This window comes from Uranotaenia lowii, chromosome 1 (assembly GCF_029784155.1).
Source record: "Uranotaenia lowii strain MFRU-FL chromosome 1, ASM2978415v1, whole genome shotgun sequence".
Taxonomy (NCBI): Eukaryota; Metazoa; Arthropoda; class Insecta; order Diptera; family Culicidae; genus Uranotaenia; species Uranotaenia lowii.
In genome coordinates, this window is record NC_073691.1 from 116,177,043 (window position 1) to 116,190,065 (window position 13,023).

Sequence of the window (13,023 nt, forward strand, 5' to 3'; positions counted from 1 at the left end):
TCTCCAAATGTTTCACCGATGTCCCGTCTCTCTCTCAACGTCTCCTTCTCCATCATCATCAAGCTCTGCTGATCCAGTAGAGGCCAACGAACAGCTGTGCAGGTGCCTCGTCGTTCTTCGCGGACCAGAAGACCGCCGATTCGGTTCAACCCGCACCGGCTGTATTAAGGGAGGAGATGTTAGGGCGTGAAACACCCTACAAACAATACCGCTGGGCTCACTGCTGACAGCCTCTCTGTCAGCCGATCGACGCGCCAACCAGCGGGTAGATTACAACAACAACAACCAATCACTTCATGTTTTGTTCTGTAAACGTTTAGTCGCGACGTATTTTATCTCGTAAATAAATCGTCCTTTTAATATGTAGTGTTTAGTAACTACGTGTTATTTATTCTCTTGTATCCGTGCTACCCCAGTTTACAACAAGAAGTTTGAAGTGAGAAAATTGCAAGTTGCAAATAAAGGAGGCAGAGGAGATGAACAGTTGGAGGTTGCAATTCGAAAATCGATTTTGAAACTCAGAAGAATAAACGTTTGTGGGAGATTGGAAGAAAAAAAAAAAGAACCAATGTTAAAGTTTGAAGATGGGAGTTGAAAGCAGAAAATTAGAAACAATAATATACAAGACAAATAAATCATTTCAGTAGAAGTTGAAGGAAAGGATTATTCATTTAAGATGTCTCTAGCAAACATTCAACAAGTTGCAACAAGAACTTAGTATTGGGAAACCAAGAATTTAAAAGAGTGAACCAAGATCATTAAGTGAATCATTGTTCTGAAAACAATTGAAAAAGGGAAAGTAAATGTAGTATCGTACAACTGACGACAGCCCTATAGATAACACCTCCCTGAATATGACACTGTGTATAATAACATCCATGCAGGTGTTTGTGTGTGTGTGTGTAGCGAACAGCTTGTAACGGCAGTCGAGGCACCGGGGAGACAGTCTCATTCTGGACGAGTAGCGAGTAGGATGCGGCATTACCGGATACTATTTATATAGTCAGTATTTCTTGGCGCACGGAAAACGAAAACGCGTTATTAAATTCAGATTTATGAAATCGCGAGCCACGAGCGGATTTTTTTTGTTTTGATTCATGCTGTGGTGACGTTTACGGTTGCGAAATGCACTGAGTCTAAGTCAGTTTGAAGTCTAAAACACTAGAAAAGATCCGTGACGAGAGCGTTTGGTTTTATAGGTAGCAAAACTGATTGCCAGAAGAAAAATTGCTCCTGAATTGGCATTCTATCAGAAAAGCTGGACTCATAACAAATTTATCCAAATCAAATAGGTTTTTTCGAATGATGCGCCATTTTATGAAGGATAAATTGAAATTTTCAAAGATTATTTTTATATAATATTTCAATATTCGTCGGTTTTATTGAGATTTACCTGCAGTAAAGTAATTCATAAAAAATGTAATACAACATTAGGACATATACGAGCAAAAGACAGACATTTATTCGAAAGTGAATAATTGAATACTTCAACAATTATTTTATAATAAACATTTATTTGCTAAAATATGGTGGGGCGCTTTATTTTTGCAAGTATTTCGTAAAACTAACCGATAAATTATGAAGCGCAACAACTTTATCACTGAGAATAGTGAAAATGATCCATCAATAAACTATTTATTATTCCAGTCTAGATCAAATGATAAATGTATGTTTGATTTTTATTCAGAATATTTTTATTTAATGAATGCAATTTTAAAACCCCCTTTTTTGAACAAATTTTTTGTGACAGAATATTTTTCTGCAAGGAAAATGGATTATCTTGAAGCAGCCCTTGGAAAAGCGCTTTTGAGTCCTTGTGGTTGTGTAGGGGACTTGTAAAGTTCTCTTCAGAACCTCCTGTAGGTGGGCCTTTTTACTCTTATAAGTGTTTTAAAGATGTTTTAATGGGGTTTATATACCAAAACATTGTTTTATAACGAAGTTTTGAGGCTTTCTTCCAGTTTTTTTATAAAACTAAAATTGTTACTTGGGGTCTTCTACACGACCGCGACGAACTGGTAGAGGAAAATGTTTCCCCATCGCCGGAGAGCGCTTGCGCTTTGCCACCGATGACAGGAAATGCCGCCTGAGCCCTAAGAACAACACTACAATCGCTGCAGGGAACACGTACTGGTCTCACACTTACGATTTTGTTTTGTTTTTGTTGATGAACACTATAGTATTCAAGTAACACAGAATCTATCATAACAATATAGTTTTATTTAATATATTTATGGTTCAATACCCGAATACGAAAATATTGTAACATAACAGTTCCTGTAGTAGTTATAAAACGATTCGAAACAGCGTAAAAAAACGTTTAGAAAATGATATCAGAAACCATAAAAAACTGTGCACTTATCTTGAATTCCAAAACGACGGTCTGTTGAATATGGCGTTAAGTTATGTTACTGTTTAAAACTGTTAAAACTTCTATATGGAGACACTGTTCTAGTAACAGTCAGAGTATGGTTTATATAACGCTTATGAATAACGTTTTCAGGGCATTGAACTGCTTCTAGAATGAACATGTGTAAGCATATTTTAAACGGTTTATCAAACCGTTAATCGAACTGTTACAGAAATCGGAATGATTATTGTACGAATCGTTTCATTATAGTTATTTTGAGGAGCTATCATGCCTAAACTTCAACGTTAAAAGTCTCGTAACGGTTTGACTTTCTTTAGTCCAATGCAACGCCGACCGTTTTAGGAACCGTTCGTTAAAACATCACGCACACGGTTTTGGAATCGTACGTGGATGGCACACACACAGAATAATATTGAGATTTTCGGATTTCAAAATAACATTTAATCGAAAATGTTTTTCACTTTTATTTATTCGATTGGTTTCTACTTACATTTGCTTATATTCCGGATGAATGTGGCGATTGATGCACTAAATGCTAGGTTACATGGGACATATATTTATCCGTAATCACCGCTGCAGGCATTGTGGAGGGATTTCCTTTCCGGCAATTTTCGCGGGCCTTCGAAGTACATTATCTGGTCTAATAACGACCCCGCGGAATCTGAACACTCGATTGATGTGGAATTATTATTCGTCTGGTTCGCCGGTCAACCATTCCCTCAACCGAACTTCCGCTGTGAAGACAGCTAGCAGCCATAACCTGAAAGCAAAAAAAAAGTTCTCAATATTGGCCATCTACTCTTAAATATTTGAATATCTCAGAACACTTAAATTTTGTATTTAACCCACCTGTAACAAACAACCGTCCAATGGTTTCCGGTACTGCCTCGGTAGTCGCGATGCTGATATTTTCTTGGGCATTTTCGTTGCCTTATTCGAAAGAGCTGGTGCGGATGTTTCAATCATTTCGCCTTCCAGTTTGCCGGTGCTGTTGTTGAGCTCCTGAGTACTGGTGCTGCTCCTTTTTCGCACAGAAAACTTTCAGTTTTTTGCCACAGGATCCCGAAGAGTAGCAACAAAATTACCGCGAACAAAACAAATTAAAAGCGGTAAATAGTCAGTGGTGCCAGATTTGTTGACTTTTGGATTTAGAGAGTAAAAATAACAAATGAAATAAATTTAAGTACTAAGATTTTTCTTGTCAAAAAAATTTCGGAAATTCATGCCAATATATTTGACAAGGCGTATAATGTGACAAAATAAACTCAACTGAATGCGTATGTTGTATTGCAGAGTTTAATGTAGAATAAAATATCAAAGAGTTTTTTCTATTATTTAGATATTTTTAAAATTCAAATAAAGTTTCCCGACTTCAATCTAAGACTGCTTTAAACATTTTCGAATTATGTAAGGAGACTTTCACACACCACGGAAATGGGAAAGGGGATTGATTTCGTGGACATATTTACTTCATAAATATGTTGGTAATATCAATAAACATTATTTTAAAATCACTCGATACCTCAGCCAGTATTTCCAAGTTTTTCGTCGTTGAATCTACTCTATACAGTCGCAAAAGAATAATAAAAAAAAATCAAAGATTTCATAAATTTGTTCTGATTTTTTGCAAAATCATATGGCATCTATGATCCGCATTTCGGTCATTTTTGACGTGAGTTTGACAGAAGGTATGAACGCTATGGGTAACGGTTCAGCATCTTTTTTGTACGATTAAAAAAAAGTTGAAGTTAATCGTGAAAGATCGTGAATACCATTTGTTCACGTTTCTAGATACCATTCACCTTTTCACATGAACGTTTATGTTTCGTTTTTAACGTCGTCGAAGTAAAGTTTAATATAACCGCTACTTTTTCAGAGACAATCACTATTTCTGGAGCTGTAGATGTATCGTGCAGACTGTTTGAGATGTAGTTTTTTAGTATGCGGGTACCTAGAATTAATAATACATTTGTAGTTGAATCTATCATATCTACAATTGAATCAATTATACCATTACAATTGAATCTATTATATTCATAGTTGATTCCATAAGGTCAATCAGCAGTTTGTAGTTGAATCTATTGTATTTATAGTTGAATGCATAAAATAAATCATACAGTTGAATGCATTATGTTGATAGTTGATTGCGTAAGGACAATTCGAAGTTTGTAGTTGAATCTATTATAAAAGAAGTTGAATGCGAAAAAATCAACTGCATTTCGATCATTGGTATAACCAGCTGAAATAATTGGAACAACTGTCGTCTTTTTTCTCCGTGTAGTCCACACTGGCAACATGAACTGCGATTTTTGTTGTGAGACGGACTTTGTTGTCTGTTGTTGTTGTTGGAAACCTGAGACGGTCTCAGTGTCTCCCGAAGAAAATGGGAGACGCTGAGACCGTCTCGAGACGAACTGTCTCCTAGTGTGGACTAGGCTTTAGAGTGAAATTGGTATTTTCGTGGGTCAACTTTTAGCTTCCGAACCATGATTAATTACGTGACTGGTATACACATCGTAACCTAGAGAAATCGTATTATCATACAGAACCCGATATTTCGTTGGCAGAAGATAGAAATTGATTAATTGAGCAGGTGGCCAAACTACCCATTCAGCCGTGTAGAGCCGCACAAATTTTTCGCTCATTTCCCGGTAAGCTTCGTCCACGGATGCCGACCGTAAGAATCCCAGAGTGATGAAAAAAATCAGAATATTTATCGGAGACGCTACGGTTTGATCAATGAGCACTTTTTTCAGCACAGTTTGTACAGTGCGTCCCGGAAACCGTCGATCCATGAAGTTGTACCAGTGATGACAGAATATTCCCACGGTGAAACCAGATATCGACATCTGTCGCGTCCTTTTGCGATCCCAGGTTTCCATATCACCAGAGTAGATTTCGTAATGCTGTTCAATTATGTCACCTACCCCAGAAAGGGTTAATGAAATTCCAACATTTGTGTAAAGTAAAAATTTACTGCTGAACGCCTTCCGAGACCATGTTCGCAAATGGATAAGCACTCTTTTCATTTGTTTCCTTTTTTGGTGGTTTGATAATTGTATTCCTGAAAATGAAATACTGGTATTCTTTTTATTTAAACTATGTATAAATTCATTACCTTGTACCGAATATAGATATGAACCGCAATTTTCTTATCAAGGATAATCAGATAATCAGGACTCGAAGAAAGCAAGTACGATACTACACATGTGATGTTCCGATGTTTCGTCTTGACGCCGTAATGTTCCCTTAACTCTTCTGTTTATTTATGGACGCACACGCTCTTTTATTTAAACTCAAAATTAAGTAGTTTTGATTCAAAACATCACTGCGATGGCTTCCCTCAACTTTGAGTTTGACTGGGCAACAGCAAAACTAAGTTCTGATAGGCATACTCAATACTAAGTTCGGCAGCCGAACTCGAATTTATCCTTTTTTTTCGAGGGTAGCTGATTTTCAAGGAATTAAAGGATGATTAAAATTTGTTGTACCCGGATGTTGCTGTTCCGGTACATTGCATTGCAATTACAGAGCGGTGGAAAGTTTTGACATTCCCGGTCAAAGAAAACTTCCGGATGTTACTTCCCACGGGAAGTAAACAACATCCGGAAGTTTCCGGACATTCCAAGCCGCTCACCATATGATGACAATGACGGACAGAATTTTACGCTGACACGGTGAACATGCATTTCATTATGAAGTTCCTTCATAGTCTTCCGGTAATTGTTCCGGAACGACAAAATTTTGCGACGTGTTCGTTGGTTGCTGTTCCGGTTCGGACTGAACTCGCTAAGTGTTTTCAGTCCAACAAAGAGAGTTCAATTTTTAGTTCATAAGGTCGAACTCAGCTTTGATCCCTTGCCGAAGGAAAAAAAGGGATCAATTTTGAGTTCGCAGTTCGAACTCCGTTTTGATCCATCGCAAGGAGGAAAAAGGGTACTTAACTTTAAGTTCATAGAATCGAACTATGTTTTGAACCTCGGTCATACTTAATTTTGAGTTAAAAAAAAAAAGAGCGTGCAAGCAGCTCGACTTTTGTGCACGCTTGGCCATATTGAACCAAATGTTTGAAAATATAAGTTCGCCGCTTATATACACGGAAAATAATAAAAAGGTAAAATTTACCGAGTTAGCAAAGGTGACCCGCATACTAAAAAACCGTATCTCAAACAGTCTCTACGATACATCTACGGTTTCAGAAATAGTGATTGTATCTGTAAACGTAGCTGTTCTTCTTAACTTTACTTCGCCAACGATAACAACGAAATATGAACGTTCATGTGTAAACGTGAGATGGTATCTGAAAAGGTGATAGAATGATATGAACGATTTCATTAAATTTTTCTTCAATCGTAAAACTGAACTCGAACCCTTAAACAAACCGTTCATCCCTTCTGTCATACTTGTCATGCTCGCACGCAGGGGTGTCAGGCGTCCTGATTTATCAGGATTTGTCCTGATTTTCGAGAGACCGTCCTGATTTTTCAAAAACGCTTGAATTGTCCTGATTTTTTGAAAATGGCCCTTAAAATGTCCTGATTTGTCCTGATTTTCAAAAAAATATCCTAATCATAAATAAATTAATTGTTAAATGATGAGAACATCAAACGAATCTTAAATAAAATAGTTTAACCAGTTAAACCAATGAGATTCTTTGATTCAAATGACATTTAAATGAGGTTTTTCGATATTAACTGCAAGCCAGCCAAGGTTATTCTCGCTTCAGTTGCATAATTCGAGGCGTCTTCAGCACCTCTATTTCGCCTTTAGTTATGCAATCTAAGTAGATCTGCATTTTGTTTTCACAAATTTGGTGGTGTCCTGAAAAATCCTGATTTTTTCTTCGCGGTGTCCTGATTTTTGACAAAACGACCTGGCACCTCTGCTCGCACGTCAAAATCAACGAAACCAAGGCGGGTAAAGCTTCAGGTGGGTTCTTATATTGTCATTGAAGTTGAAATCCGAAGTTTTCGCGCTGGTGATCGGCAACCTTGCCAACTAGCGACGTTATGAAATATCATTACTGGCAACGCTTTTGTAAATTAATAACCAGCGTGCCTATACAGCTACGGGTGGTTGCATATTGAGCAACAGTAGGCAAGGAGTACCAAAAGTTTCTCATTGGTGGTGGGTGGAGACGGAGCGCTTTTTTAAAGCGAATTGTTCGCCTACCATGCCTACCCAGTCAATTATTATTCTACCTGACTTTTTTTAAACGTGTATTTATGGCAGCTAACTGACAGTTCAACTGCCCCGATTCCAATGTTTACATTGAAAGAGTGTGGATGCTCGTTTTTACAATTTGGATTTTTTGGCTATTTTAAACTGTTGTATTGTCATTATTATTAAGAAGAACTGTGATAATTTTAGCGATAAATTCACAAGTATACCTTCTGTGATAAATAAGTGACCGTACTAAGATGAGTGGCGAGGATGCTGCTCCAGACGGAGCAGCATCAGTACTTAACCTCAATCAACCGATACTAAATCCAGGACAAGAAAGGATGGAAGAAGACATGGAAACAACCAGCAGAGGAAAGGATCACGTTGACGCAGCAAGTAGAAAAACATTTAAAAACTACAATTACCAAAATGGGGATTGCCGTCCGTATCGCGTAATAGTAGAGAACACAGATGTAGAAAAACGAAAAGTTGTTAACAGATTACAAATAGGGATAATGCTACACCAAAATGGTTTTGACAAATGTATCGATGATATCAGGAAGACAGCTAGAAATAAAGTAACAGTGTACGTAGGAAATATTAAAGATGCCAATAGATTGGCAAATTGCCAGAATCTAAATCTACAGGGATTCAAATCTTACATTCCGAAACAATTCGTCACGGTGACAGGAGTTATTTCTGGTATACCACTTGAAATGAAAGACGAAGAAGTAAAACACTTTATCAAGGCCAAAGCAGAGATAGATTCCGTTTTTCGAATGCATCGCTATAAAGACAAGAAAAAGGAACCCACATATAAAATGGGTGTAGTTTTCCGTACTAATACTTTGCCAAATGACATCAGTATATATTCTGTGATACACAAAGTCCAACCGTACATTAGAAAACCGATAATCTGTTTTAAATGTCTTCGTTATAACCACTTGTCCAAAAATTGTAAAGCGTTGATTGAAAAATGTATGTCATGTGCTGTAGAACACTCGACAGAAAATTCTTGTAACGTTTTAAAATGTTTGTACTGTCCAAATTCTAATCATAAGACGACTGACAGAGTGTGTCCTAGATGGAAGAAAGAAAACGACTTACAGGCAATAATGGCCAAGAAATGCATGACTTACCAGGAGGCAAGGCAGTACTACGAGGTTCCAACTGAAAATATGTTTGACGTTTTGAGGACTACAGAGGATTTTCCAACAATTGCAGAATCATACTCCAGAGTTGCAGCTAGCGGGCGTAGTTTTCCACAACAACTCCAACCAAAGCGCAGTGAGTGGAATCCAAACGACAAGAGAAATAGATCTAAAAAAGAAAATAAAGAACCAAACAAACTTAATGTAGAAACAGATAGTGTACCAGGAGTGGCCAGTATTTTGGGATTAAATCAAAACGAATTCGCCAAAAAACGTAAAATGGAAGAAGAAAAAGAGGAAACAAGAGGCATAGGGATGTTCAATAAGTATAAAACAGGAGAGTTAGAGAGGTTTAAAAAGGAAATTGAGGAAACAATTAAAAAACAATCACAAGAAGAACTGAAACAAATAATTTCAACAATTAGCATGAAATTAGAAACTATTATGAAACCACATGGCACAAAAGGAGGAGAAATATCAGCTTGCATCTTGGGTGAATTAAATAAAATGCTAGGATCTGCAGGAGACAAATAATGTTCACCGGCGATTTCAAGGTGTTACAGGCAAATATTCAAAGTTTATTTCGAAACAAAAACGAACTAACACACGAACTGTATACCCAAAATTATGATGCAGCATTGCTTTCGGAAATCTGGGTCAAACCAGAACAGATTTCTACTTTACGATGGAATATTCAAGGCTACCATCGACATCTGGCACCCCGTGCTGACGGGTATGGAGGAGTAGCAATATTCTTGAAGGAGGAATTTAAATTTGACAACATTCAATTACAAACAACAGACGATTTTGAAACGCTCGGAATATTCATACCTAAATTAGATCTGGCACTAGTTGTCGTCTATGTGAACCCAAGAATATCAAACGATAATTTAGAAACAGCCATAACAACACTCTTTAACGAAACAGCTAGATTCGGTAAAGTAGTAGTAGGAGGTGACTTTAACAGCCATAATGTAATATGGGGATGCCAAGAGTCAAACGGTAAAGGGACAATTGTACATGATGCCATAATAGGAGCTAATTTATTACTATTGAACAATGGAGCTGTAACTTACATTCCTCCAGTTTCCAATCAAAGATCTAGTGCTATAGATTTAACATTGTGTTCTCTTAATTTATTTAATGTGGTTCAATGGAAAGTTGTTGATAAAAATTTCGGAGGAAGTGGACACCTATTTATTGAGATCTGTCTGGATTTAAGGATAAACCGTAAACAAAAATACTACTACGATAAACAAAAAATATCGGAGGAAATGGCACAGGTTGAGCACTGGGAATTCGAGGACTTGAAAGATCTGTCTAAACTTTCCCAAAATATAACTAAAAAACACAAAAAAATAAGCAAACATACACCAAAATATTACTGGAGCTCGGAGTTGTCACAGCTCTATGAACAAAAACAAAACGCACTACGTAGTTACAATCAATGCTGTAGTAGTGAAAACCTAGTTTTTTGGAAAAGATCTTCTGCTATTTTCTTGAAATCCAAACTTGAACACATTAAAAACAAAATGATAGAACTCTCCAGCTCCATGGATCCTAGAAATTCACATGAAAATTGGAAACTCGTTAGACGATTAAAATTCCTCCCTGTTACCAACCCTAAAAACAATTCTATAAACACCAGCAAGGATATGGCTTCACAGTTTCTCACCTGCAACTTTGGCCCATCAAATTACAGAGAACCTCTCTCACCAGCAAACAATACAAGAACATCCATATTAACCTATCGACATTGGAAAAACTTCATAAGAAACAAATCCCCAACATCATCACCAGGTACAGACTATATAAACTATAATGCATTAAAAAATTTAGATCTACAATCAGTTACAAAAATAATAGAATTGCTAAACGGAATGTGGCAAAAAGCAACTCTAGACGATCACCTAAAGGAAATAAAAATTATCCCTATATTAAAGCCCAACAAACCACCAAATGAAATAAGTTCCAGCCGACCTATAGCGCTTTTACCAACCGTTGTAAAAATATTAAATGCAGCAGTATTAGTAGACATCCAACAAACGTGTGAAAAGAACAATGTCATCCCAGATTTAGCTTTTGGTTTTCGCAAAGGTATGTCTACTGAGCATTGTATTACGTATGCAACAAACCTAATCAAAGCAGCACGAAGAGCCAAATATACCACAATTGGTGTCTTCTTTGATTTTTCAAATGCTTTTAACACAGTCGACATTGATAAATTATACAATATCATGATACAAAATGGTTTCAACGAAGATACATGCACATGGATCTACAACTTTTTAAACAACCGGAAAACCCTCATTCACACCGATCAAGGAATTGTCAGCCAAACTATTTGTACTGGAGTACCACAGGGCGATGTTATGTCACCTGTTTTATTCAATATTTACACAGCTTCTTTGCATAATACAAACCTCGACCCAGATATAACAACTTTACAGTTTGCAGATGATTTTTTAAAAATTGTCAAAGCAAAATCTTTAGAAAAGGCCATTAACAAGATGCAATCTGAAATAAACCGATTCATGGCAAAAGCTACGGAGTTAGGATTACGTCTTAATAGCTCAAAAACAAAAGCAATGCTATTTAAAGAAAGTGATAAACAACTCCACTTAAGAATGGGAGGAGAAACCCTTGAAACAGTGAGGAGCTACAAATATTTAGGTATAACACTTGATCAGGCACTCAGATACGGTATACATGTTAAAATGCTGAAACAAAATGTGTTGGACAGACAAAACATGCTAAAAATAATCAGTGGTATAAGATATGGTGGCACACCGAGAGTGATGATGCTGTACCATAGAGCTTTGTACGGGAATTATTTGAATTACGGCGCAGTAATCTATGGAGGAACAGCTAAGAAATATTGTGACATGTTAGAAGTAACGAATAGACAATGTCTGAGAATTGCTACAGGATGTACTAAAACTACACCAATTAACACATTAGCAGCAATAGCTGGAGAAGAACCGCTGACATTCAAACGCACTTATTTAGCAAAAAAACGTATTGCCTTGCATATCCATCGTAACGATCTAATTGCACAACAACTACACTCTTTAGATTTGGACAACGTTCAAAGTGAAGCAAAGTACACTTTTCTAGAAAGAATTTACATTAAAAACATACAAGAATTTCAAACGATATACACAGAAACAAAACCAGAAATAGAAATAAGAGTCGAGATAGAAGATCAAATGATTGGCTCAAGAATGAAAAAGAATGAAACATCTCCAATTGTTATGAAAAAACTGGCCCAAGAAATGATAAACAACCATTATAGTCACCGTGACCAATGGTACACTGATGCTTCTAAAAGTACGAACAAATGTGGCATTGGAATTTATGACGCTTCTTCCGATACAAAGATAAGCATTTCCTTAATAAATAATGTAAACATTGCAACTGCAGAACTTTTAGCTATAAGAGTAGCTTTAGAACAAATACACAACGAAGGAGGAACTGGAGTTGTAATTTTCACCGATTCCCAGTCAGCCTGTAAAATTTTAAAAAGGGACATAATAAACAAAAAATTTGATCAAGTCACGCACGACATATGCTCACTAGCTACAACAAAAAATGTAAAAATCCAATGGATACCCTCACATGTCGGAATAGAGGGAAATGAACATGCAGACGTTCTAGCGAAACAAGGATTAGACGGACCAATATTACTCGAGAACAAACTGAGACTCGATGATGCATACATGAGATACAAATCAGAATCACTCGAATCCACGAATTTATGGTATAGGAACATGGTGCACAATGAAAGTAAAGGAATCAAATTTTATGAATTACAATCAAATTTCTCTACCAAACCCTGGTATTGGGATATCGAACTAAGCAACATTCAAATTCGCACTTTGAATCGTTTACTAAGTGGCCATGACTATTCACCCTATTATTTAGGAGTGATGAAAATTCGAGACACTAAATTGTGCGAACTATGCAACACGAATTTTACCACCGAACATGCACTTCTCAAATGCATTCAATTCAATCATATAAGGAATCACTATGATTGGGATCGATATTCCAATCTGATCGAAATTATTCAAAATTTTGAAGTAACAAAACTAAAGGAAATCCTCAGTTTCCTAGAGAAAGCTCGCATGAAAATTTAGAAAAACAGAAAGTTTGATCGAAAATTATGGAAAAAAAGGAGCATCCCTACGAAAAAACGAAAATCAACATATAAACAAGTAGTGGTGATATAGAGTATAAAACTCTCTGCCAATCAAACAGATCCATACATACATACATACATACAGTTCAACTGCCGGAATCCTTACACACAAAACTTTCGAGGCTCCACTTAGCAAA

At 36.7% G+C, this 13,023-nt stretch overlaps 1 protein-coding gene across 2 annotated transcripts; it reads right to left on the reverse strand.

Moving 5' to 3' along the window:
* Positions 1–4,564: 4,564 nt before the first annotated feature.
* LOC129739242 (mpv17-like protein 2) lies at positions 4,565–5,625 on the reverse strand. Of its 2 annotated transcripts, none has more exons than XM_055730665.1 (2): positions 5,490–5,625; positions 4,565–5,407 (listed from the first exon to the last, which is right to left on the reverse strand). In XM_055730665.1, the coding sequence occupies exon 2, from the start codon at positions 5,398–5,400 to the stop codon at positions 4,837–4,839; it is 564 nt and encodes a 187-aa protein (XP_055586640.1). In that variant the 5' UTR covers positions 5,401–5,407; positions 5,490–5,625; the 3' UTR covers positions 4,565–4,836. The 2 variants fall into 2 exon arrangements, with proteins under 2 accessions (XP_055586640.1, XP_055586639.1); XM_055730664.1 differs by having other exon boundaries at positions 4,565–5,435.
* Between the last annotated feature and the right edge of the window lie 7,398 nt (positions 5,626–13,023).